This window comes from Acomys russatus, chromosome 24 (genome assembly GCF_903995435.1).
Source record: "Acomys russatus chromosome 24, mAcoRus1.1, whole genome shotgun sequence".
Lineage (NCBI taxonomy): Eukaryota > Metazoa > Chordata > Mammalia > Rodentia > Muridae > Acomys > Acomys russatus.
This window is the reverse complement of record NC_067160.1, coordinates 58155826-58180861: the sequence shown is the minus strand read 5'-3', so window position 1 is coordinate 58180861 and position 25036 is coordinate 58155826. Positions and strand designations below refer to the sequence as shown.

Genomic DNA, 25036 nt, shown 5'->3' with positions numbered 1-25036 from the left:
CTTGTGGTTAAGGAGATCCGGGAGCCTGCCTGGGAACGACAACTCCCGACGTGCCTTGGCGTAGTTACGTATTTCCGTTGAGGCGGTGGCAGCATCGGAACGCCTACCAAAGAAACCACATCTCCCGGCATACGCCGCAGGCGCTCCTTACGCACTTCCGGCGCGGCTGCGCCAGCGCGCCCCCGGCGGCTACGGCGACGGCCGCAGAGGCAGCGAAGCTACAGCTCCGGCCTCGTCGGTGACAGGCGGCGGACCTGACAGGAGCCGGGGCGGGGCGGCGGCGGCCAGCGAAGGAGCGCGCGGCGGCCCGGCCCCGCCCCTGGTTCGCCTGCCAGCCCCAGTGACCTTCACGGGTTCGGGCGGCGGGTGCAGGCCGGGACGGCGGCGCGATGTTCGTGCAGGAGGAGAAGATCTTCGCGGGCAAGGTGCTTCGGTTGCACATCTGCGCAGCCGACGGCACCGAGTGGCTGGAGGAGGCGACCGAGGACACGTCGGTGGAGAAGCTCAAGGAGCGGTGCCTCAAGCACGTAAGGCCGAGCCGCTTATGACCCAGTTCCACCTCTGCCTCCTTTCTGGAACCGAGAAACCTTCTGTCTCGGACTCGTCTGTTCCCAAACTCCCATCTCTACCCGGACGCCAGATAGTCGCTTCTCTCTGGGACCCGACCTCGGGTCCCGCCAAGCAGCCTGCTGCTCCCCCAGTCTTCGGTCCTCCGGGCCAGGGCACTGCCTCTCGCTCCTTTTTCTCTACTCCATCGCGAGCCACAAACCTAGCGGCTCACAGAAGAGCGGCCGGCCGGCGGCTGATGGGCGACCTCTATTTAATTTCTGCAGCATTCTGGGGAAGTGAAGGCGAGGGGGACCAGAGACTGGGAGAGGCGAAAGAAAGCAAGGGTTCCTGGTTTTCTAGAATTGGGCTTTGCCTGCTGTTGAGAGGCGGTTTTAGTTTCCCATTACTTTCCTCCTGAAGCTGAGAAGTAACTAGATCCTTTGATTAAGAGGGCCTACTCCTTGCCCGAAGAGCCAGCTGTTAGGAGCCCCTGGCCTGGGCTTGCTTCTTAGTTGTAGTCACTTAAAATAGTGCCACTGTGGGACAAGTCCCTGGCCTTCTGCTTTTTGCTGGGGCAACAGTTGATTGGATGAGAAGGTCCAGGACAAGGGTCTCCTCGCCAGCAAGTGGCATTTGTTAAGTTTGCTTGCATTCAGTGAGCTTTATACTATAGGTAGCTTTTTAGTTTTAGGTACCCGAGTCTTGGGTCTAGTTCTTGGAGTCTTCTTGACTCTTAACTGCTCACAGCTAAAGGTGAGATAGATGCCTATTATACAGACCCTTGGTGGCCTATGATATGATTAGTGCCAGCATTTATGTTAAGGGTGGCCACATGCTTTTAGAGGGGACCCTGTGGAACGTTAGGGACCTACAGTGGTAGGTTGTGTTAAACTGCAGCAATCTTCAAGTCACTGTGGCAGCTGCTTGCAAAGGGTAGTTTAACGTCTGAGTGCCTCCCTGGTGGAGTCAGTCTGCGATGTCAGGCAGGCTCTAGGAGGTCTGCTTCAAGCCCTCTCCAAACACACGAGATGTTGAGTAACCATGGGTCATGGCTTCTGTGGTTCACTCCAAGGAGGCTCACATGCTCGGGGGCAACATGTGTTTTGATTGCTTTCTTGTTCTTCTGAGCAAGCCCCTACAGTCTTGTTATCTAGAAAACCCACAGGCTCAGCACAAGTGTCAAAGTTGGGGACTCCTTGGGTGTCTAGACTGTTCCCTACCTAGCATGTGTGCTTGTCTAGTTCTGTGCTGTGTCATCCCCTACCTGGTTGGGTTCCTCAGGGCTAAGCTTGGAGTAACCCCAAAGCTAAGGACCGAGGGAACAATTTGAAATGTGTTGTCAGCCTCCAACCACACCAACAAGGGTTGTCACCTTCGTGGGTGTGGCATTTGCCTTGACTCGCTAATGGTGTGGATTTACGTAACCAGCATGGCAGCACTTATGAAGGGGACCGGGGATGATTCACAGATGCTTACTAATAAGTTTCAGGGGCGGCTGCTTTGATACGATGTTAGTTATTTGTGCTATTTAATATTCCAGTTGGTATTGCAGTTGTAGCGTTTTGCATTTTTCGTTATTATCCTTCTTGACGTTGAGATTTTATCCTACTCTGCCTTCTCCAGGTGTGAGGATGGAAGTAGGAGGGGAGTTTCACAGCATAAGAGCTCTTGTAAGTTACCGGACCAGAGAGCTGAGACAATAGAGCTTATCTAGGTCCCATCATCTCTGGGAGTCACAGTGCACTCATTAGAAGAGAGGATTTTCTAGTTGTACCTGACTGTCTCCTGGAAACCCCAAATCGCTGACTTGACTTCCTCTCTCCTCACTCTCCTGTGCACACTAGTACTGGGGTTGTTATTGCTATTATTTTTTTCCCCTCTTTCCTCTGTGCCTGAGGGATATGATACAGTCTTTTAAAATATTTCTCCCACGGCACTCCTGGAGTCTATGGCTATATCAAGGAGGGGCTCGTTATTATAGTTCTTAAGGAGATGGATTTGGGTTTTTTGCCTTCTGGTTGTTGTTGTTGTCGTTGTTGTTGTGTTATCCAAAGTGACTGCACCATGGTATTCTCCAGCTTCCACTGTGTAAGCCCAGGAGTGGGACACAGCACGCTCTCTCTTATAAAGTGAGTTAGCTGTGGGGTAGTGTTATGGAGCTATAGTGTGGAAGAGCTTTTCTGTGCTGTAAAACATCTGGATGAAGCACAGGACTTCTCCTCCATAGGTCCTGTGAAGATTTAGGCCGTGCCATCTCTCCTTGACATACCCTACCAGGCATGAGCGGAAGCTAATGCCAGACACTTCGGGCTATGAGTGTCTGAGCTCAGGGTTGTGGTGGTGTGTAGTGTGATGACTTGCACTCATGTCTTGTTCCTGGTGTGCTGCTGACACGTTTCAAAATACAGTTATAATTATTATTATTTTGTTTTTTGTTTTCTTTTTTTCCAGACAAGGCTTCTCTGTGTAGCCTTGGCTGTCCTGGACTCTCTTCGTAGACCAGGCTGGCCTTTAACTCACAGTGATCCACCTGCCTCTGCCTCCTGAGTGCTGAGATTAAAGGCGTGCGCCACCACCACCCAGCTTAGGTTTCTTAATTCAAACAAACTGGCATTATCAAACAGCTATTTCCAGATTCAAGGGAAGTTGAGGTTTCTGCTCTTTCCCAGGGGTAAGTATGTAGGTTGCTGAAAGGTAGATTTCATCTTACATGCCCCTTCGTCTTAACAGCCTTGTTTGTGTATGATGGTCCACTTTTCAAAACTGTTTCGGTCTGACACTGATGGGAGATTCTTGTACTCTAAAACTTCAGGGTCTAGAAGAAACACATGCTTTAGTTTTTCTTCTCATCTGGCTAGCAGCCATATGTAGAGAGACTCTTTGTTGAGTGTGAGCATCATGGTATCTGAGGTGCCTTCCAAAGCATCCAGGAAGGCCTGAAGGACTCTGGGTCCTATGTGTACTAAGATTCCTCCTCCCAGCCTGTGTCTCAGTCCCTCTCAGAGTTTAGAGAGCACTACTGGGGCATCTCGCTGGGCCTCCTGGGCTTCTTCTGTCTTAATCTAACACCGGAGATCCATAGCAGCAAGACACAGTTACAGCCCCTGGCCTCGTTCTGAGTTTGGGGAAGGGCTGCAGCTGACTTGGTATTGTGTGTAGTACCTGGGCCTGGGAAAGCTGTGTGATGCTGGGCAGTGGTGAACTTGTGGAAACTTGTACAAACTCAGGTGACTATACCTGGTGACGAACCCACAGGTACAGTGAGTCCTGTCTTTGACATATGGCACCAGCCGTGTGTGGTCTTGGTCTTTGTCTACCTGACAATCAGATATATGATAGGTGCGGCCCAAAGGTAAGCAGGACTCTGTTGTTGGAGATGGTGTGTGTGCACTCTGTATGGGTGAGTGCTGGAGCCTGGCTGAGATCATGAGCTACGCTTGCCAGGCCTCTGCCTACAGTCTGTGGTGGAGCTTCCATTGCTATGAGGTAGGTGCATGCAGCGTCACCTTGCAGGGTCCTTTTGGAGGTGCCGCTTTCCTCAGTACCACTGATAGTTTGCTTTCCTAGTTCCTTTTTTACCTCCTCTGCCGGAGGCTGTTACTAGGTTTCTAGGGCCCTGGAGACATAAGCACAGCTGTGTGCCCCTTGACCCCTGTAGGCTGCATCTGGAGTATAGTTATTGCTTGGGCTCAAGGCTAAGCTGAGGCCAGTTGTGCACCATGCTCTGCTTAGGACTGTGTGGTAATCAGTGAGCAGGTGCTGCTGTCTTGCTCCTGGAAAGCAGTCTTCTTTCTGTGCAGTTGCTCGGCCTTTGTGTGCCTGCTGAAGAGGGAAAAACAAATGCAGAGAGCTTTTTAACTGGATCTTGAGATTCACAGGAGACTGCAGACATGCTATCATCTGGATGGCATTTTCCAGATCTTTCCAAACTAAAGCGATTTGAGTTGCAAGTGCTTATCAGTAGGATCTTGTGTTCCCAGGCTATTAGCCATCCCAAGAGTCTCCTGTGGGCCAGCCATAAGCTTGATCGCCTGGGGGATCAATGCTTGCTGACATTCACTCAATTTCCTATGTGTGGGGCTTCTTGACTGTCGTTTATGCTTTGATGTCTTGACTAGTAAGAAAAGGCACCAGGTGGTGGTAGTGTACACCTTTAATCCCAGCACTTGGGAGGCAGAGGCAGGCAGATCTCTGAGTTTGAGGCCAGCCTGGTCAACAGCAAGTTCCAGGACAGCCAGAGCTGTCCTGAAACCCTGTCTCAAAAACCAAAAGAAAGAAAAAGAAAGGAAAAGGGGGTGGGGGGGGAGAAAAGGCAATTAGTTCCATGGGTTGGGGAGACGGCTGAGATGGTGAAGTGTTTACCATCCAAGCGTGAGGACTTGGGTTTGGACCCCCAGCTGTAAGAGCCATTGGCAGCAGCATATCTGTAATCCAGCACTGAGGTGGGGTAGGGTTGGGGCAAAGACTAGAGGGTCTCTGGAGCTCTTTGGGCAGTCCACATAGTTGAATTGATAAGCCAGGTTCAATGAGAGATACTGTCTCAAAGAATAAAGTGGGTCATTGAAGAAGACCCCCAACATTAGCCTCTGGCTGCCATGTGCTTGTGGACAAACATATACACACTATACACACAAGAGGGAGGGAGGGAAGGAGGGGGAGAGAGAGAGAGAGAAAGAGAGAGAGAGGGTGCAGAAGGGGGGCGGCTTAGTAATTCCAGGTGTGGCTGGAGGTGTCAGGCTCTGTGTCACTCCTGTCATAATTCATTTCCTATTTAGAGATCTGTGGCTTGATTCTTCCCCCAGGGTGCTCATGGGAACTTAGAAGACCCCAAGAGTGTGACCCACCATAAGTTAATACATGCTGCCTCAGAGAGGGTGCTGAGTGACACCAAAACTATCTTGGAAGAAAACATCCAGGACCAAGGTAAGGAGGCTGTGAGAGGCAGCACCTGTCCACAGGGCCCAGGGCCTGCGTCCCAGTGTCACTACATGTCCACAGGGCCCAGGGCCTGCGTCCCAGTGTCACCACATGTCCACAGGGCCCGGGGCCTGTGTCCCAGTGTCACCACATGTGCTTTTCTGAATTTAGACAAGAGCAGGGGAACAAGATTGCTTTTATTTTATTACAAGAAATGTGTGTTTTGGTGTACTTGTGAAAAATAGCAGAAGCCTAAACTGAATAACTGGCAGACATCCGAGAAGCCAAGTGCAAGTGTCATGCTTAGCCCTGCTTTAAAGCAAAACCAGATTCTGGAGCTTCTTTGGCTTTATTTTTGTGTTGGGTGTGCTCATCACAGTGGCTGCTTCAGGGTCCGAGTGAGACTTTTCTGTCTTGCACACCCACCTCTTCATTTATGCTTGGCTGTGGGAGAAAACCTGTTGTCTGTATGCCCTTCAAATAAAAACTTCAGGCTGTAACTCTGTTTTTTTTTTTTTTTTTTTTTTTTTTTTTTTTTTTTTGGTTTTTCGAGACAGGGTTTCTCTGTGTAGCCTTGGCCATCCTGGACTCACTTTGTAGACCAGGCTGGCCTCGAACTCACAGCGATCCGCCTGCCTCTGCCTCCCGAGTGCTGGGATTAAAGGCGTGCGCCACCACGCCCGGCTCAGGCTGTAACTCTGCATGATGAACTACACCCCAACTCAAATGGAATGGGAGGTGAGCCCCCATCCCTGGTCCCCATCACTGTGGTGAACTGTGGGCTGGCTGCCGTGCAGTGCAGGTTGTTCATGCTTTAGCCTTACAGAGTTTTAGAACTGAGTCCTTGACACTAAGGACATTGTGCAAGGGCACACTAGTTCTCAACTGTATAGCATTATTCCTTTTTTTGTTTGTTTGTTTTTGTTTTTTGAGACAGGGTTTCTCTGTGTAGCCTTGGCTGTCCTGGACTCACTTTGTAGACCAGGCTGGCCTCAAACTCACAGCAATCCGCCTGCCTCTGCCTCCCAAGTGCTTGGATTAAAGGCGTGCACCACCACGCCTGGCTTAGCACCATTCTTGTTTCATGTGCACCTGTGTGTTGGTGTGTATGTACATGTGCACTCATGCCTATGCGAGCATGCAGATGTGTATACACGTGTGAATATGCATGTGGAGGTCTGGGGTTGACACCACTTTATTCACTGAGGCAGAGTCTCTTGCTTAACCCAGAGCTTATCCTTATGGCCGTTCTGGCTAGCCTGCTTACTTGGGGGTTTCCAGTCTCTGCCTTCCAAGTGCTACAGTTATGGCCAGGCTGCCATGTCTACCTGTCATTTTGTGGTTCTGGAGATATAAACTCCAGTCCCCACTTGTGTGTAGCAAGCTGGAAACCATTGAGTCCTCTCCCTACCCCCATCTGGTATCTTTTATGTCATTTGTGCCTATGAAATGGTAACTGACTTCATAGATGTGACTGTTACTTTTTTCTAGATGTCTTGTTATTGATAAAAAAGCGTGCTCCTTCTCCACTTCCTAAGATGGCCGATGTCTCAGCAGAAGAAAAGGTAAGTTTCACTGGTTGGAAACAGGGTTCTCCACTGGTAGGTGTCCCTTGTGCTTCAGACTTCAGAGAAGTCTAGCCCCCGACATGAGTGTGCTGTACAGGCCCTTCATCATGGCCGAGCCTGCAGTGCTCTGAGTGTGTCCGTGACTGCTGTCCAGGGACAGGAGAGTGAGGGTACCACCTCGAGAGGTGCTTCCTCCTGTGCTGCTGCCCAGTGTGACTCCTGTAGAAAGCTGTAGCTCTCTGTACGTAAAGACTTGCATGCGAGAGGTGACAAGCAGCTGTGCACCTGGTGCAGCCTGTGTGTATTCTTGCAGTTTTTGTAATTATGCTGAGTGTGATGTCCTGGGGCCTGTGTTAAAGGGTGATCTGTGGCTTGCACCTTCCCTTTATCCATGGGCCTTAGGAAAACTACCCACTTCATCACTTGTGTAGTGGCTGCCCCAGAGCCCACCCAAGTCTGTGCCTGGTGAAGGGAAATGGTATTTTAAAGATTAATTGTTTTGTTTTTATTTGTGTATTTGTGTGAGTCTGTGTTTATGCCAGCAGAGGCCAGAGGACGCTATCTGATCCCCTGGAGCTGGAGTTCTAACGGTTGTGAGCCTCCTGAAGTGGGTGCTAGGAGCTGAATTTAGGTCCTGTGAAAGAGTAACGAGCGCTCTTAGCTGCTGAGCCATCCCTCCAGTCCCAGGATGTACCCTTTTAAAGGGAAGTCACCTTTGCTTAACACCCTTTCCTGGCTGAGGGCTCTGGAGTTTGCTATGCATGCTTTGAAATGCCAGGGAGAGTGTTGTCTCTCCTTAGGGTCCCTCCTAAGCCAGGCTGGTTCAGAAAGGAGCAGGCCAACTCTTGGGCAGAACCCATGGCCTGATGATAGCAGATGAGTTATTTTGGGGTCTCTGCTGGCGCCAAGGATATAGGAGAGTGCCTTGGCTTCACACCCTCTTTATCTTTGGCCACCTGGCCATGGTGGTGGTGTGGGTGTGGGTACAGTTAGGCAGCACACGGGCAGGCTGCTCCATCCATCTTCACCAGACAGATCCTGGGCCTCCTCCTGCTTGCCTGAGCTAACAGCAGAGTTCAGATTACAGTTCTAACTGGATGTGTAGACTTGAAGTTCCTGTAACGGTTAAGAACATAGTTCTAGCCACAAACTGTGTGGCCTACTGCTTGCTTAAGGTACCTGCTTAGGGTACCTAGCTAGTAGCTTGCTAGAGCTGCTTTCACATTGTATGTAACTGCCAAGTGAAAAGTTACAATGTTACTTACAATTCTAAGTAAAAACAATGTTTGTTTTGGTTTTTGGTTTTTTTGAGATAGGGTTTCTCTTTGTAGCCCTTAGCTGTCCTGGACTTTCTTTGTAGACCAGGCTGGCCTTGAACTCACGGAGATCCACCTGCCTCTGCCTTCCAGAGTGCTGGGATTACAGGCGTGCGCCACCTCTAGCTCGGCCAACAGTGCAGGTCTTAGGAGTTAAAGAGTACTATAGATCTAATAAGAAGTCACACTAAATGCATGTTTCCTACAGGAAGTCACTCATTACCCCCCAGGGGACCTCTAATGCTTTCAGCTGTTCCCCTTGGTAGTTTGCTTCTTGCTGTCTAGATAGTCTGCGTCCATTGCTCTCTCTGGGATGACCCCTGTTAGATGGTGGCTTCTTGGTGATAAGGGTGCAGCTCCCCTCGGAGCCTCCTTCCTTGAGTGATAGTGAATGTTGGGCGGAGACTGGTGTCACTTATGGCTGTCATTGAGGTATTCTTTTCTGCCAGGAGTACAGCGTGTTAAGGGTTTTTTGTTTGGTTTTTGTTTGAGGCTGGGGATGTAGCTTAGTGGTTGAGCACTTGTCTTGTGTGTCCAAGGCCCTCAGGTACTTCTGGCCTGTGTGTTGTTTGAGTGGCTGCCGGGTTTCTGTGCTTCTCTCTGTGTTGTCTGTTGGGGTCCTGCTGCCACCTCCTGTTGCCACAGACTCGCCTTCTGAACAGAGTACTAAGGCTTGTGAGGGCAGAAGGCTCAGCTCCCTCTTGCGCATTCCTTTCTGAGGTTGTGGAAAGAATGGGCTTCTGGGTGCTTTCAGGCAGTTGACAGGATTCTGTCACTGCTGTCAGCTGAGGGCTACCCTCGGTTCCCTTCATCTTCGCCAAGGAAGCAGAGGTTTTTAATGGTTAAAGCACTTTGCTGGAAAGAGTGCTATCCTCTGTCAGGGCTCTAGTAGCTGAGCCCAGAGAACCATGTGCTTTTTCTGCATTTAGCTATGCTGTGTGACAAAATCCAAACCCAGGCCTGATCACTTCCTCCTACATCTTAGGATCTTGCAGATTTGGGGACTGTCAACAGGAAGCATAGAACTGCCTGAGTTTTGGCTCTACAGAATTAAGTATCGTCTTGTCCTGCTCACTTGGTGGGTCAGACTTGGCCTCACTGTGACCTAGTACCTAAGCGACTGCCCTAGAGGAGGCGGAGATTATTTTGGCTTTTCCTTTTCAGAAGTTTCAGCCTGGGATCATCTGGCTTCATGGCTTTCAGGCCCTGACAGTGCAGAAACATGGAGGAGAGCGTGGCAAACAAGCTGGTCACTGATGGCCGGCAAGAAGCAAAGTGACAGGAGGGGCCAGGACAAGATATACTCTTTAAAAGACACATCTTCAGCTGTGCAGTGGTGGCACATGCCTTAAATCCTAGCACTCAGGAGGCAGGGACAAGTGGATCTCTGAGTTCGGGGCCAGCCTGGTCTACAGAACGCAGAGACATCCTGTCTCGAACAAACAAACAAACAAACAAACAAATGAAGAAACAAACAGGCACATCTTCAGATACCCACTTTCTCTAACCAGGCCTTGCCTTCCACAGTTCTGCCATCCAACAACTCCTCCGATGTTCTTGGGTTTTTCAGCCAGGGCCTTGCTGTGTAGGTCTTGCTGGCTTGTACTTCTATGTAGGCGAGGCTGCCTTGGAGCCTTCACCCTTCTCCCAAGGGCTAGTACCAAAGTGTGCCACCACACTTGTTTTTTCTGATTGTTCTCGATAATTTCTTTCTTGCTTTCTTTCTCTGCAGCTGTTGTTGGCTGGCCTGGTGGGCCATCCTGTGGATTTCCTTGACCATATCTTCTAACCACTCTGTACCCTTTTACCTGGCTGCTTTGGCTCTTGCCGGTGGCACCCTGGCTTGCACATGCTGGGTGAGGGTGGCTTCGTGTTGCTGGTGCTGAGGTGCCCACTCCCCTCACCTCTCCCTCCTCATCCTCTCCTCACTACTTTTATTTTTCCTCTTCTTGGTCTTGGAAGTGTTCCTTATACCCCTCGTCTCTGAGCCCTGGAGGCTTGTTGTGCTTTGTGCCTAGGTGGTTTGTGTCAGCTGCTGAGCTTCCTGGATCAGAGACCTTCTTGTCCCCTCTCCATCTCCGTCTCTTGGTGGGCTTTCTATTATCAGTAGCTGGGGTGAACAGGAAGCAAAGCAGTAGCTGGGTGCAGGAAGGCCCCCCCTTTCTCTCTCTCCCCCTCTCTCCTGAGGTAGCCTCTCACTCTAGGCTCTCGGGTTTCACAGACTACTGTTGGCCAAGGCCGGCCCGCAGAGGTGCTGGTCTGGTTCTTGGGTCCCAGGCTGCCCTCTCTGGCCTCAGGGGTGACCCGCCCTTTGGCAGGTTGGTATGGCCTTGCTCTTGGCAGGTTCTGCCCTGTGGGCTCTTGGCAATAACCAGGCTTCCACCACCCTTGTGTGTATCTTCTAACCATTCTGTGGCCCTGTTACCTGTACACACTTCTCTTCCTGTACCTTTGCCAAGTGCTGCTGCCTCTGCTGGTTGTTTCTCTCCTGTCCTTGCCTGCGAGCGTCTGCCTCTGCCATCTTCCTCCTTTACTCCCACCGTGAGGCTTCACTGCAGCTGTGTGCTTCTCTCCAGCCCCAGTGAAGCACACAGGACTGCCGCACTGCAGCACCGTCCTCGGTCTGCGCCTGCATATGGTTTATAGCAGGTGAGACCATGGCCTAAGCATCTTGTTAGGCTTCTGCTTCCAGTGCTGTGTACAGAACTTTCCAGAATTTTCTAGCTGAAGGGGATCACAGCTAAACCTTAGGAAGTTTCTATTCTCCTCTCTCTTTGGGCTGTTGTCAGGTTCATTGTCACACTTTTCATGTTCCTGGACTCTTTTCTGACTTGACTCTTTTTTTTCCCCCTACAGAAGAAACAAGAGCAAAAGGCTCCAGACAAAGATGCTATCCTCCGGGCAACTGCCAACCTGCCTGCCTGCAGCACAGACAGGACTGCAGTCCAGACCACCATGAGAGACGTGAGTACCTGCCTAGCATAGGGCTTGGGGAAGAGGCTTTTTAAAACTGCTCGAGTTAGCCGAGCCTGGTGGTACACGCCTTTAATCCCAGCACTCGGGAGGCAGAGGCAGGAGGATTGCTGTGAATTCGAGGCCAGCCTGGTCTACAAAGCTAGCCCAGGACAGCCAAGGCTAACACAGAGAGACTCTGTCTTGAAAACAACAACAACAACAACAAAACCAAAAAACAAAAGTGCTCGAATTGGCATGGTGACTGGTGTATGCTTGTGGTCCTGGCATTCAGGAGGCTGAAGCAGACTTGAGCTTAAGTGTGAGGCTAACTTGGATGATATAGTTAGGACCACTCCTCAACACGCCTCCCCAAAGAAATGGAATACTCAGGAAGTCTTTGCTACTTTCGAACTATTTCATAAAGCACAAATTTTCAAATTACAAAGTTGACATCATCTGTAGCACTGGAGAGACAGGCAGCTGTAGGGCAGTGAATGGCTTTGCTCTGAGTACAGCAAAGCTTTCAGCGAGGACTCTGAGCCTCCTCAGTTACTCTGGATGAGAAAACTAAGTTAAAGTCAAACATCTGCAGCATTTGTAAGTGGGCCAGCCCACGGTAAGGTATGCTCGTGTGTGTAGGAGCTGGGGAGCATGGCCAGCGTTTAACTTCATTAGTTCCGGATCCCCCTGGGCACTGCTGCGAGCCAACTCCCTCTGGGGTCTCAGAAGGCTTTAGGCTTGTGATGTCCCATTTCCAGGCCCTGTACCAGGCAGGAAGAAAGTGCAGAGAGGGTGTCTGATCTCACCAGTGTAGTGTTTTTTTTTGGGGGGGGGGTTGTTTGTTTGTTTTTGAGGCAGAGTCCCACTGTATGGACCTGGCTGGCCTTGGATTCACAGAGGTCTGCCTGCCTCTGCCTTCCAGGAGCTGGGATTACAAGTGAGGCCAGCACGCCCTCATAGATCTGGAGGGCTGTGTCCAGGGTAGGGCTGCAGATCTAAGCAAGCTTGGTGAATGTTCAGAGAAATGATCTTTTATTTTTTATTTTGAGTCAGGGTTTTACTGTAGTAACTTAGGTTGGCTTCAAACCCCCAGCAGTCTTGTCTCAGTGTGCATCATGGTGCCAGGTGATCTCTTTCCTCATTCTACTGCAGTTCCAGACAGAACTCCGGAAGATCCTGGTGTCTCTTATCGAGGTGGCACAGAAGCTGTTAGCACTGAATCCTGATGCAGTTGAATTGTTTAAAAAGGCAAATGGTATGAGCAGGTCCTAGCCTGTACCCACCAGCTGTCTGCCCAAGCCTCAGAACATGTCCCCAGCCCTCACGTTGAAAGCAGGTTCTGCTTCTGGTTGGTTGGGGCGGGGTAGGCCCCTGGCCTGTTGTGTAGCCATGCCTATGTGTGTAAGAGCTGATGCTAGGCCTCAAGCTTTTGGTGGTGCCAGTTGCCAGTAATTGCTAAGTGGGGTGAGCCTCCACAGATGAGGCTGTGGGCCTTCACAGGGCTTAGCAATCCCCTCATGGCAGGTCTTGTCTTTCTCCTCAGCTATGCTGGATGAAGATGAGGATGACCGAGTGGATGAGACTGCCTTGAGGCAGCTCACAGAAATGGGCTTTCCTGAGAGCAGAGCCTCAAAGGCCCTTCGGCTGAACCAGTAAGCTTTCTTCCTTCTTGGCCTGGGCATCTCTGTGATCTCTCTTCCCAAATGCTGACAGTCACATTTTTTTTTTCTTTAGAGATTTATTTTAAATTTTTAATTGTCTGTGTATATGCACATGTGTGTAGGGTACCCATAGAAGCCAGAAGAGGGACTTGGCTCTTACCTGACACGGGTGCTGGGAACCAAACTCAGGTCCTCTGAAAGAGCATATGAGCCACGTCTCCAGCCCAATTAGGCCTTTTCTAATATGTGCGCTTTAAAAGAGGTGCCAATTGTTGTGCCTAGAAGTGTTTTCATTTATGATCTTCTATGTGTGTGTGTGTGTGTGTGTGTGTGTGTTTTGAGGGTCTCTGTTACCTATGCTGGTCTTGAACTTCTAGACTCATGCAAGTCTCCTATCTTAGGTTCCTGAGTAGCAGGACTGAAGGTGTAAACCATGATGGCTGGCTGTTAAAAGCAGCGTGTAAATGTGCATGGACCTCAGATTGAGGAGACAGGAGGGAGTTCTTTAATAATGTTCTTGCACTTCTGGTTTTAGTTACTCACTCAAGTCCCATGTGAAGACTATAGAACAGAGCTGGTCAACAGCCGTGTGCTTTGTGCTGTGGACTTAGGACCTAGAATTGTTTGATGCTTGTTTTGTTGGGTCTTGGGAGTTTGAGGCAAGAGCTGGCTGTGTGCAGGTTTCCATTTCAGCAGATCCTCTGCCACCGTTGCTGCTTCTGTTCTTGCTATCGCTGTTGAAATGTGTTGGCGCCCCTGGGGGAGCAAAGTCTCCGGGGACCATCCTGGGGGAGTTGAGAAGAATCTCTTGTCCCCTTTCAGCATGTCAGTGCCTCAGGCCATGGAGTGGTTAATTGAACACTCGGAAGATCCAGCTATTGACACACCTCTTCCAGGCCACGCCCCCCAAGCAGGGGCCAGTGCTGCAGCCGCTGCCTCCACCTCCCCTGAAGCTGCTGAAGGAACTAGTGCTGGAGATGAGGAGTCCCGGGATGAGCTCACAGAGATCTTCAAGAAGATCCGCAGGAAAAAGGAATTCCGAGCTGATGCTCGAGTACGTGGCAGGTGCCTCGGCATGGGGTTGGCTTTGTGGTTGTGTTGTGCAAGGATGCTGCGTGCTGGAGTCTGGGTGGGAGTTCCCATTCAGCCCTGGGGACTTGGCTCCTCATATATAATCCATGAGTGCCTCTAGGTGGCTTCTTCAGCTCAGGGACATTTCTTGAAAGGCTGAAAGTACAAGCTTCTGTCTGCTGCAGGTGTGCTGCTACACCTGTTGCTGTGGCCTTCGGCCTGGTGGATGTGTCTGAGGGCTAGGGACATCTTGTGGGCTGGTAAGGGAGTGGGAGTGCATCATGCTGGCTGGCTCTGGATTCCTATCTGCCCTCATCAGCTGTCACAAGTGCACACTTGGCCCCACCTCACCATCACAGCAGACAGATACTCTCCCGCCTTTGCCTTCTTTTCACTTTCCTGTTCTTTGCTAGAGTTTTAACTCTTCTTTTGGCCTTTCACTTTCTCTTAGGTTACAGATCTACACACTCAGGGCATGTGCTACTGACTCCCCAGATTTTGGCATGTTGAATAAATGTTTTTTCCAGGGTGTCATCTGTGGCTTGTATTTTCCATAGGAATCCCATTGGCTAGCTTGGGAGGTTTCTGCAGGTACTTGGAGCTTTCCTTCTGCAGGGCTGAGGAAAACCACCAGCTAGGCCCTGGGTTTACTCAGTTGTACAGTCATGTGCAGTACCAACGGTCTTCCAAGGCTCTGGCTTCTCTTCTTGCCTGCAGAGGTGAAACATTTCCTTGCTTTGCCTTGGTTTTAAGTGAGGGTGTCCTTTTCTACTTCACGTGTGCCAAGTGCTATCCACTGCCTGTAACTGTGACTGAAGGAAACCTGTACTGCACGTGGGACTGGCCCTCGGTGGGCAGTGTTCTCTGTGAGGGGCTGACTGGCCCTCGGTGGGCAGTGTTCTCTGTGAGGGGCTGACTGGCCCTCAGTGGGCAGTGTTCTGTGTGAGGGGCTGACTGACCCTGGGTGGGCGGTGTTCTCTGTGAGGGGCTGCTGACCCTTGGTGGGCGGTGTTCTCTGTGAGGGGCTGCCGACCCTCGGTGGGCAGTGTTCTCTGTGAGGGGCTGCCGACCCTCGGTGGGCAGTGTTCTCTGTGAGGGGCTGACTGACCTTTGGTGGGCAGTGTTCTCTGTGAGGGGCTGCTGACCCTCGGTGGGCAGTGTTCTCTGTGAGGGGCTGACTGACCTTTGGTGGGCAGTGTTCTCTGTGAGGGGCTGACTGACCTTTGGTGGGCAGTGTTCTCTGTGAGGGGCTGCCGACCCTTGGTGGGCAGTGTTCTCTGTGAGGGGCTGACTGACTCTTGGTGGGCAGTGCTCTCTGTGAGGGGCTGACTGACCCTTGGTGGGCAGTGTTCTCTGTGAGGGGCTGACTGACCCTGGGTGGGCAGTGTTCTCTGTGAGGGGCTGCTGACCCTCAGTGGGCAGTGTTCTCTGTGAGGGGCTGCCGACCCTCGGTGGGCAGTGTTCTCTGTGAGGGGCTGACTGACCTTTGGTGGGCAGTGTTCTCTGTGAGGGGCTGACTGACCCTTGGTGGGCAGTGTTCTCTGTGAGGGGCTGACTGACCTTTGGTGGGCAGTGTTCTCTGTGAGGGGCTGCCGACCCTGGGTGGGCAGTGTTCTCTGTGAGGGGCTGACTGACTCTTGGTGGGCAGTGCTCTCTGTGAGGGGCTGACTGACCTTTGGTGGGCAGTGTTCTCTGTGAGGGGCTGCCGACCCTGGGTGGGCAGTGTTCTCTGTGAGGGGCTGACTGACCCTTGGTGGGCAGTGTTCTCTGTGAGGGGCTGACTGGCCCTCGGTGGGCAGTGTTCTCTGTGAGGGGCTGACTGGCCCTCGGTGGGCAGTGTTCTCTGTGAGGGGCTGACTGACCCTGGGTGGGCAGTGTTCTCTGTGAGGGGCTGCTGACCCTTGGTGGGCAGTGTTCTCTGTGAGGGGCTGCTGACCCTCGGTGGGCAGTGTTCTCTGTGAGGGGCTGACTGACCTTTGGTGGGCAGTGTTCTCTGTGAGGGGCTGCCGACCCTCGGTGGGCAGTGTTCTGTGTGAGGGGCTGACTGACCTTTGGTGGGCAGTGTTCTCTGTGAGGGGCTGACTGACCTTTGGTGGGCAGTGTTCTCTGTGAGGGGCTGACTGACCCTGGGTGGACAGTGTTCTCTGAGGGGCTGACTGACTCTTGGTGGGCAGTGCTCTCTGTGAGGGGCTGACGACCCTTGGTGGGCAGTGTTCTCTGTGAGGGGCTGACTGACCCTGGGTGGGCAGTGTTCTCTGTGAGGGGCTGACTGGCCCTGGGTGGGCAGTGCTCTCTGAGGGGCTGACCAGCTTGTTCTTCCCTCGTAGGCTGTCGTTTCGCTGATGGAGATGGGCTTTGATGAACAGGAAGTGATGGACGCGCTCCGCGTGAACAACAACCAGCAGAATGCTGCTGTGAGTGCCAGCGACTTTACTTCCAGTCTCTCATGTCCCCTTTACCTCATGCGGCACGCACTGGGAATGTCCCTGTGTCAGGACTTCTACACATAGTTGGTTATGCACTTTTTATGTGAAATATTAGGGCAGATGGTTTAAGCAGGAACTGAGACTATCCTGGACTTGCGATGTTTTCTGTGTCCATATTCTGTGGCTCTTTTCTTAGCTGTTAAGATTGAATCCTCTGGGCCGGGTGTGGGTGCACACACCTTTAATCTCAGCATTTGGGAGGCAGAGGCAGATGGATCTCTGAGCTCAAAACTAGCCTGCTCTACAGAGCAAGCTCCAGGACAGCTAGGGCTACACAGAGAAGCCTTGTCTGGTCTCAAAACAAACAAACAAAGCAAAACCAAAATAAAAACTAAACAAACAAAAAAGGATCCAGTCCCATACCCTGAGCACAAAGCAGCTGCTGGCAGGGACAGCTCTGTCCAGGGAGGCTTCTGTGCTGGGCTTATGACCTCCTCACTTACGTGTAGAGTTGAGGCTCAGACTACTGAGACACAGTCCTGGATCCTGACTTTGCAGGCTCATTGCCTGTGGAGAGATATTGTCATTCCGGTTCCTTGGAATAAAGCCAGGTGTTAGGGACTGTGTTGTAACTAGGGCTGTGGTCAAATTGACCTGCAATGCTAGGTCTGCTAGGAAAGCCAGATTGATACTTCCTCCTCTTTCTGTCCTGGCTGAATGTGGACCAGGTTTGTTCATGCTAGGGCCCCTTCTAGGCATTGCAGCTGTGGGGCTTGTGGAGAACCATAGAAAGGGACAGGTGAGCCTCAGGTGTGTTGAGAAGGAACTAACCTCCTCTGATGTTCTTGGGTTTCCAGTGTGAATGGCTGCTGGGAGACCGGAGACCATCCCCTGAGGAGTTGGACCAGGGCATCGATCCCAATAGCCCTCTCTTTCAGGCCATCCTGGACAACCCAGTGGTGCAGCTGGGTTTGACAAACCCTAAGACATTGCTAGGTACGTGCCTGCTTAGGCTAGCTTGGGTGGGGAACACACTGTGGGCAGGTCCGCTGCCACAGACCCAGGTGCTGGTGAGATGGTTTGGGCATGGCTGCTGTGCCGAGCAGGTTGGCTTCTGCAAGGCATGGGAGTCTGGGCCTGCCTTGTGGGAGGAGCTTCTGCAGAAGGCACTTGGGAAGAGAGAGCAGTGGTGCATGGGACTAGGAGATGAGGGAACAGTGTGGCTTGGCTTTTGCTTCTTCTGTATAAAGAACTTCTTTGATAATTATTTTTAGTTGTGCTTTACACATTTATACATGAAAAATCCACATAATGGGGCTAGCAAGCTGGTTTAGTGGATATTTGCTGCCAAGTCAGTGTTTGATCTCTAGAAACCATATGGTGAAAGGTGAGAGCAGACTTCTGTTTGTACCCTGTGCCTGACTCCCAAGTAAATAAATAAATGCCAAAAATATAAATAAAATCTAAGTTTTTTATTTTCAAAAGTAATAGAACACTGGATGTGGTGGTGCACGCCTTTAATCCCAGCACTTTTAAGGTAGAGGCAGGCAAATCTCTGTGAGTTCAAGGCCAGTGTGGACTATAGAGTGAGTTCCAACACAAATGAGGGTTACATAGAGAAACCCTGTCTTGAAAACAAAACAAAACAAGTAATAGAACTAAATAGCTATGAATATGCCATTCATTTGTAAACAGTTGTAGTGGCCACGCCTATAGTCTCGGCACTTGGAAAACAGAGGCAGGAGAATTGAGAGGTGAAGACCAGCCTGGGGTGTATTACAGGACCCTGCTGCAACCTCTCCCCACAGCGCAGCCGTCATTGGTGTCCACAGTGCCAGCTCCAGGAGTGTGCATGGTGCTCTCACATCCCTTTTGGCCTCTGATGTGACACAGATGCAGCAGTGACTGTGCTTCTGAGTTGCTCAGGGATGAGGGCAAGATGAAGCGTCCATATGCGTTTGTGTATATGCACTTTGCTTTCCTTGAATTTTTTTGTTTGCCAGCTTATTTTCTGGAGACAGGGTCTGGCCATGACTCAAGGTGGGCCTTTGCTCAGTGCTTTAGTCCTGTGAGGGCAGAGGCCTGACCCTCCTGGTCCCTGCCCCCTCTGAGCCCTCGCATGCTCTCCGCATATGCCGTCATTCCCGTGCGTGCTATGACCCTGAGGACTTGTTCTTCCTTGGCTTCCTTGTAGAGTTTGGCCACTCTTCTACATATTTTCTGTACATCAGTTGTCCCCGCCTTACAATGTGACATCACTTTTTAAGCCATTTCTGTAAGATAAAGTTTACTGCTGCATCTCCTGTGAGGTGCTGTAAACTACTCCACGGCCTGGAATGCCTGTGCCCTGCTTTCCGGTGCTGAGGGGTCATTTCCTCGCATGCAGAAGCTTGTCGCTGTCCCTCTGTTACATGGCTCCTGGGCCTGGGCTTCCAGGGAGAGGGGCGACACAAAGAAGGCATTGCTGTGGCCTGGTGTGTCCTTGTGCTCTCTGGTCTGAGGTGGAGCTCAGCAGCAGTGTGTGCTGCACAGGGGCTTCCAGCTGGTTTCGTGGCTATTTCTTCTGTGTTCTTCCTTTTTTCGTTGGTTATGTCCCATTTCTGGTTTCCTATCAAGTCGCTTTTGGGAATGGGAGTCCTCCGTTTCTAGAACTTGAAAGACACTAGCTTCTTTTATGTTCAGAAATATTTCTCTTAGATTGTTGGAGAGTTTTAAAGTTTAATTCCACCATTTAGCTGAAGTGTGTGTGTGTGTGTGTGTGTGTGTGTGTGTGTGTGTGTGTGTGTCTGTCTGTCTGTCTGTCTGTCTGTCCATGTATATGTCTAGATGTGTGGTTGTAGCATAAATGGCATAAGGAACAGAGCTGTTTCTTATGTACTTGGTTGTTTTTTTTTTTTTTTTTTTTTTTGGTTTGTTTGTTTGTTTTTTGACACAGGGTTTCTCTGTGTAGCCTTGGCCGTTCTGGACTTGATTTGTAGACCAGGCTGGCCTCGAACTCACAGGGATCCACCTGCCTCTGCCTCCCTGAGTGCTGGGATTACAGGCGTGTGTTACCACGCCTGGCTGGTTAGTGTGTTTTAAGGTACATTTGATCAGATAAAAGGAGCTCTTCCTTCATATTAGCTACTGAGTGTTTAGTCTTATCCTTTCTAGACGGTGAGGTATATATTTAACTAGTGTCACCCCTTTCTCTCTTTTGTGAAATAACCCCCAGAGTGAGCACCCTTAGTCTGCACCTGGTGGGTCAGGCCCCAGGTATGCTGACTGCTCCTTGCAGCAGCTGCCTGCTGTGGGGCAGGGCATTAGTGCTCTGCACAACAGGACTGAGTCGGCTGTAAGGACATGGCTCTTAGCCATGGCTGCACTGCAGGGTTAGTGCCATCCCTGCAGGGCTCTTGAGGAGATCCACAAAAGCTGGGATGGCCTGCTTGTGCTGTCCTTTGTGGGATACTTACCTCTCTCGAGCTTTAAGTAGATCGTTTTGATTCTGTTTAATAATAAAATAAAAACAGCTTCCTTGGGCTGGGGAGGTGGCCCACTGGATGAAGATACATGCCACCAAGTCTGAGAACTTGAGGCTGATCTCTGACACTTAGGGTAGGAGAGAATTAGCTTCTGCCCTTGTCCTCTGACCTCCATGGACAACGAGGCATGCCCTCCCAATAGATAGAGAAAGGAAGTTTTTGTTTGTTTGGTTTGGTTTGGTTTTTCAAGACAGGGTCTCTCTGTGTAGCCTTGGCTGTCCTGGACTTGCTTTGTAGACCAGGCTGGCATCGAACTCAGAGCGATCTGCCTGCCTCTGCCTCCTGAGTGCTGGGATTAAAGGAATGCGCCACCACGCCTGGCTTGAGAAAGGTGATTTTAAATATTAAGAAATCCCCAAACACAGGGCGGGAGAGATGGCTAAGAGGTTAAGAGTACTCACTGCTGCTCTTCCAAAGGTCCTGAGTTCAATTCCCAGCAACCACATGGTGGCTCACAGCCATCTAGATAAGGAGCTGATGCCCTCTTCTGGACTGCAGGTGGACACGCATAAAGTACTCATATACATTAAATAAATAAATCTTAAAAAAAAAAAAAAAAGAAATCCATAAACCCATGAACTTTGTTTTAGTAGAAATATGTTTATTTTAGAAAATTTGTAAGTAAAAGTCATCTTGAACCTCTCGTGTGTGTGTGTGTGTGTGTGTGTGTGTGTGTGTGTGTGTGTGTGTGTGTGTGTGTGTGTGTGTGTGTGTACACACGCATGAACCTGGTGCTTCTATTTTTTAGGGTCTTGCTACATAGTCCTGGCTGGCTGGGTGCTTGCTATGAAGCGTAGGCTGGCCTCACACTTGTACTGTCCTCCCACCTTAGCCTCCCACCTAGGTGTGTGCCACTGTGCCTGGCTTCTGGCTAGTGGGACAGTGGTCCTGCAGTGCTGCCTGTGTGACGCTCACATATCACACTCTGTGTTCATGCCCTGTGTCCTTACCGTCTGAGACAGTGTGGTTCTGCGATGTACTGTGTTATTTTGACAATATGGTACTCTGCTTTTGGCCACTTAAATTGCTGTCTGTCTGGCTACAGTAGGGCCTGATGTGGAGGCGAGCCCTTCTTGTGCCCTGTACTCTAGATGCAGCTCATATTTCCCAAGGATAAGCAGTGTCAGATGACTGGGTCAGAGGCTGGGCATCTGAGCTCTTGCTTCCGTCTTACTGCCTGCTCACCCTTCCTTCTGCCATTGCCACCAACCATCAAAATACCTCCATTGCCCACAGCCTGATTGCTTAGCTGTTTAAGACTGTCTTAGCACTGGGGGACACTTTCTGTGGGTGTCTGCGTCGCTTCTTTACACATTGTGTCCTTGGGTGTCCGGCATCTGTTTTTCATTTTAGAGCAGCTCGTGTGGTAAAGAACACTTGCCCACTGCTACCTGGTGCAGACCTTTCAGATGCTCCTTAACCCTGCAGGGTCGCTGTGTGCATACATGCATACATATGTATGTATCCATATGTGTGTGGATGAACATGTGCCTGTGGACACCAGAGGTCAACCTTGGATGTCATTCCTCAACTGCCTACCGTGTTTGTTCCATTATTTGTGTGTGTGTGGAGGGCATGCATGGGCATGTGGACATCAGAGGACAATTTGCAGGAGCTGGCTTTTTTCTTCCACCTTGTGCATCCCTGGAATTGAACTCAGGTCATCAGACCTGGTGGCAGACTCCTTTACTTGCTAAGCCATTTTGCCAGCTCCCATTTTCTTTTTTTGAGACAAGTCCTTCATTGACCTGGAAATTGCTGAGGAGGCTAGACTGTCTAGCTAGTAAGCCCCAGGGTCCTCCTGTCGTCATGTCCCCCATCCTGGGACTACAAGTATGTGCTGTCACGCCCTGCTTGGTGTGTGTGTTCTGGCTATTAAGTCAGGTCCTTGTGCTTGCATGGCAAATGCTTTTATCCATTGAGCCATCTCCCCAGCCCTAATTTTGTGAAACTCTAGAAAAATCAGGTTATCCAGGTGGTGGTGGTGCATGGCCTTAGTCCCAGCACCCTGGGAGGCAGAGGCAGGTGGATCTACAGATCAAGTTCTAGGACAGTTAGGACTGACTGTACAGAAACTCTGTCTCCAAAAAAAAAAAAAAAAAAAAAAAGTTCATTTTGAAGAATATTTTGTTAACAGTGTGTGTGTGTGTGTGTGTGTGTGTGTGTGTGTGTGTGTGTGTGTGTGTGTTGGGCCTGGGGCCTGACTGCACACCGTGAGCAAATGAGCTGTGCTCCAGTCTCCCATGACATGGTCAGTGTGCTGGGGTTGAACATGGAAGTTTTTCTAAGTTGTTGGTGTTAAATCTGCTGGTGGCATATCCTTTAATCCAAGCACTTGGGAGGCAGAGGCAGGTGGATCTTTGAGTTTGAGGCCAGCCTGATCTACAGTGAGTTCTATAGAGCTCACTCTAGTTCCAGAACAACCAGGGCTACACAGAGAAGCCCTGCCTCGAAAGAAAGAAAAACAGAATCTGCTGGAGCATATGTGTCCGAAGGGTTTTGCACATGGCCATTTCCTGTGCTGTGTGGAAAGGAGGGTTGCATGGCTGACTTTTGAGGCTTGCTGGTGGCTTTCCAGAGTTGGGGTGCCATGAGTGCAGGGTGCTGTCTGCCCCACTGATGGACTATGAGCTGAAGCACTGTGAGCACACTGGTACCCACTGCTCCATCACAAATGTAAGCAAAGGCGGCTGACCACCCCACCTTGCTGATGGGTCATGAGTTGGGGTGCTGTGATCATGCCCCTGGGGCCTGTCCTGTGTTCTCAGATCTGTTTGCACAAGAGCTCAGGCACTATGGCTGGCTCTTAAGGGTGAGTGGCAGGGTCAGCAGTGAGCGCTTATTGTCCCTGCTCCCTTTGACTACGGCCGTTGACAAATGCTCAGTGTGCTTGTTGGTGTTGGGTGCTGCCACTCAGCTCTGTTGTCTCCACAGCGTTTGAAGACATGCTGGAGAACCCACTGAACAGCACCCAGTGGATGAATGACCCAGAGACGGGCCCGGTCATGCTGCAGATCTCTAGAATCTTCCAGACACTGAATCGCACGTAGGTGGTGCCTACTGTGCTCCTTGGCTGTGCAGCCTCAGCAGTCTCTGAGGCCGTGGGCACAGGGCCCAGCCAGATCTTGCCTGGATCACAGCCGCGGTGACTCTCCTTTCCTGACCTTACTGCTTATCAACTTCTGCCACGTGGTTTGAGAGTTGCAGTCCTAGCTTCTGACAAGTGTTTACAGAAAGTGGCTCTTGCACTGGCAAGGTGAACGATTGCTGCCCCATCCCCTCCAGATCCTCTGCTGGGCTCCTGAAGTGCTACTTGAATTGACCCTTAGTTTGCTTGTGGAGCCCACCATATTTTAAAGAAGGCATGTTCTGATCCAAAGTGTTATGTCAAGTGTGCTAATTTAAGCAGAGTGATTCACAGATGACTTCTTTAATAAATAAACCCTTTTCCTATGTTTACTTGTGTTACCCCATGACAGCAAGGACATTACATGTGCTTCCTAGGCTGCGTGCATGCTGCCTCTGCCCAGAGCAGGTGTAAGAGCCACTTCTTTTGAGACAGGGTTTCTCTGTGTAGCCCTGTGTGGAACCTGCTCTGTAGACCAGACCCATGATGGGGGTGGGCGGAGGCGGATCTGCCTATCTGCCTGTGAGCTGGAGAGTCATGGTGCAGAAGCTCCGAGGGAGGGTCGAGAGGTAGCTGAGCACTTCAGAGCACTTGCTGCTTTTGGCAGAGAATTCAAGTTCAATTCCCAGCCTCCATATTGGGTGGCTCAACCACTGTCTAACTCCAACCTCAGCTCCAGGAAATCTGATTTCCTCTTCTAGCCTCTGCACACATCCAAGTAAAAATAAAGATCTTTAGAAAACCTCAAGGACCCTCTAGTGGCTATGGAGGCCACGGGAGTGTCATGGTCTTGGGGACAGGTCCTGATGCCATAGCCTTTGTCCAGGAGATAGATCCACCACCGCCACCCCTGGTGTGTGTGTGTGTGTGTGTGTGTGTGTGTGTGTGTGTGTGTGTGTGTGTGTGTGTGTGTGTGTGTGTGTGTGTGTGTGTGTGTATGCGCGCGCGCAATACAAGTATATCCCCCACCACCATCCCCTGGGGTGTGTGTGTGTGTGTGTGTGTATGCACGCGCATGTGTGTAATACAAGTGTCCTCTGAATGGCCAGATAGAGCAGCAGCTGTGCTCATGTGACAGTTTGAGAAGCTAACACAGCCTGGCTCTGGAAAGGGGTCTTTATTGGAGAGTGGATTCCCTGCTCTTGGCTGTTCCTACAGATGTGTTTCTGCTGCTAGTGTGTGCCTGCTGTGGCCCACTTTTAGCCTGGGGCTGCAAATGCACTTTCTTTAACCCCACCCCACTGGTAAGCATAGGACAGTGTTTCAGTTGGGTTGTAGTTCTCAGACATTAAAAGGAATCTTTGATTGTTCATGGTGTGTGAGAGAGTGCGTTTTTGTGCCCCCGTGCATGTATGAAGGTCAGAGGGGTACTTGGTGGAGTCCGTTTTCTCTTTCTACCTTTATATGGTAGAAACCCAGGTCATCAGGCTCACACACAAGCATTTTACTTCCTGAACCAGCCCCTCAGCTCTGAGTCGTGGTTTTAATATACTGTGGAGTTCTAGAAAGAACCACAGTTGTGGTAACCATGGCTGCCCCTGGGAGCTCAGAGAGTTAAGTACCTTAGTGCCAAATTTCCATTCCTGCTTTGGCCACTGGGGAGTGCAGCTGCCAGCTGCTTGATATGCAGCCTCCTGTGGAGACTTTGGGGTGAACAGTCTGGCAGTCACTGTTTAGGGCTGGTGTTACGTGGCTGGCAAAACATGGAATTTGTCATTTTATATGTAGATTTGAACTGAAAGCTGGGATCCAGAGAGGAGGTTGTGAGCCTCCGAGTTGTAGCTGTTGGTGATGGGGTTGGCTGTAAGTCTAGTGACACTGAGGCCTGACACTTGGCCTGGAGCATTCATTCTATCGATCACAGGACAGTGGTGTCACGTCAACTTCTGTTCAGCCATGTCCCTTAGGGAACTTGTAGGTCT

General features: G+C 50.7%; 1 protein-coding gene across 1 annotated transcript; it reads left to right on the top strand.

The window, feature by feature from the left end:
• The first annotated feature begins 290 nt into the window (after positions 1–290).
• On the top strand, positions 291–23563 carry Ubac1 (UBA domain containing 1). Its single transcript, XM_051166393.1, has 10 exons — positions 291–527; positions 5352–5472; positions 6958–7031; positions 11207–11314; positions 12458–12560; positions 12849–12957; positions 13789–14020; positions 16365–16451; positions 17321–17459; positions 22922–23563. Exons 1-10 carry the CDS (start codon positions 390–392, stop codon positions 23035–23037), a joined length of 1227 nt encoding a protein of 408 aa, XP_051022350.1. The 5' UTR covers positions 291–389; the 3' UTR covers positions 23038–23563.
• Positions 23564–25036: the final 1473 nt, after the last annotated feature.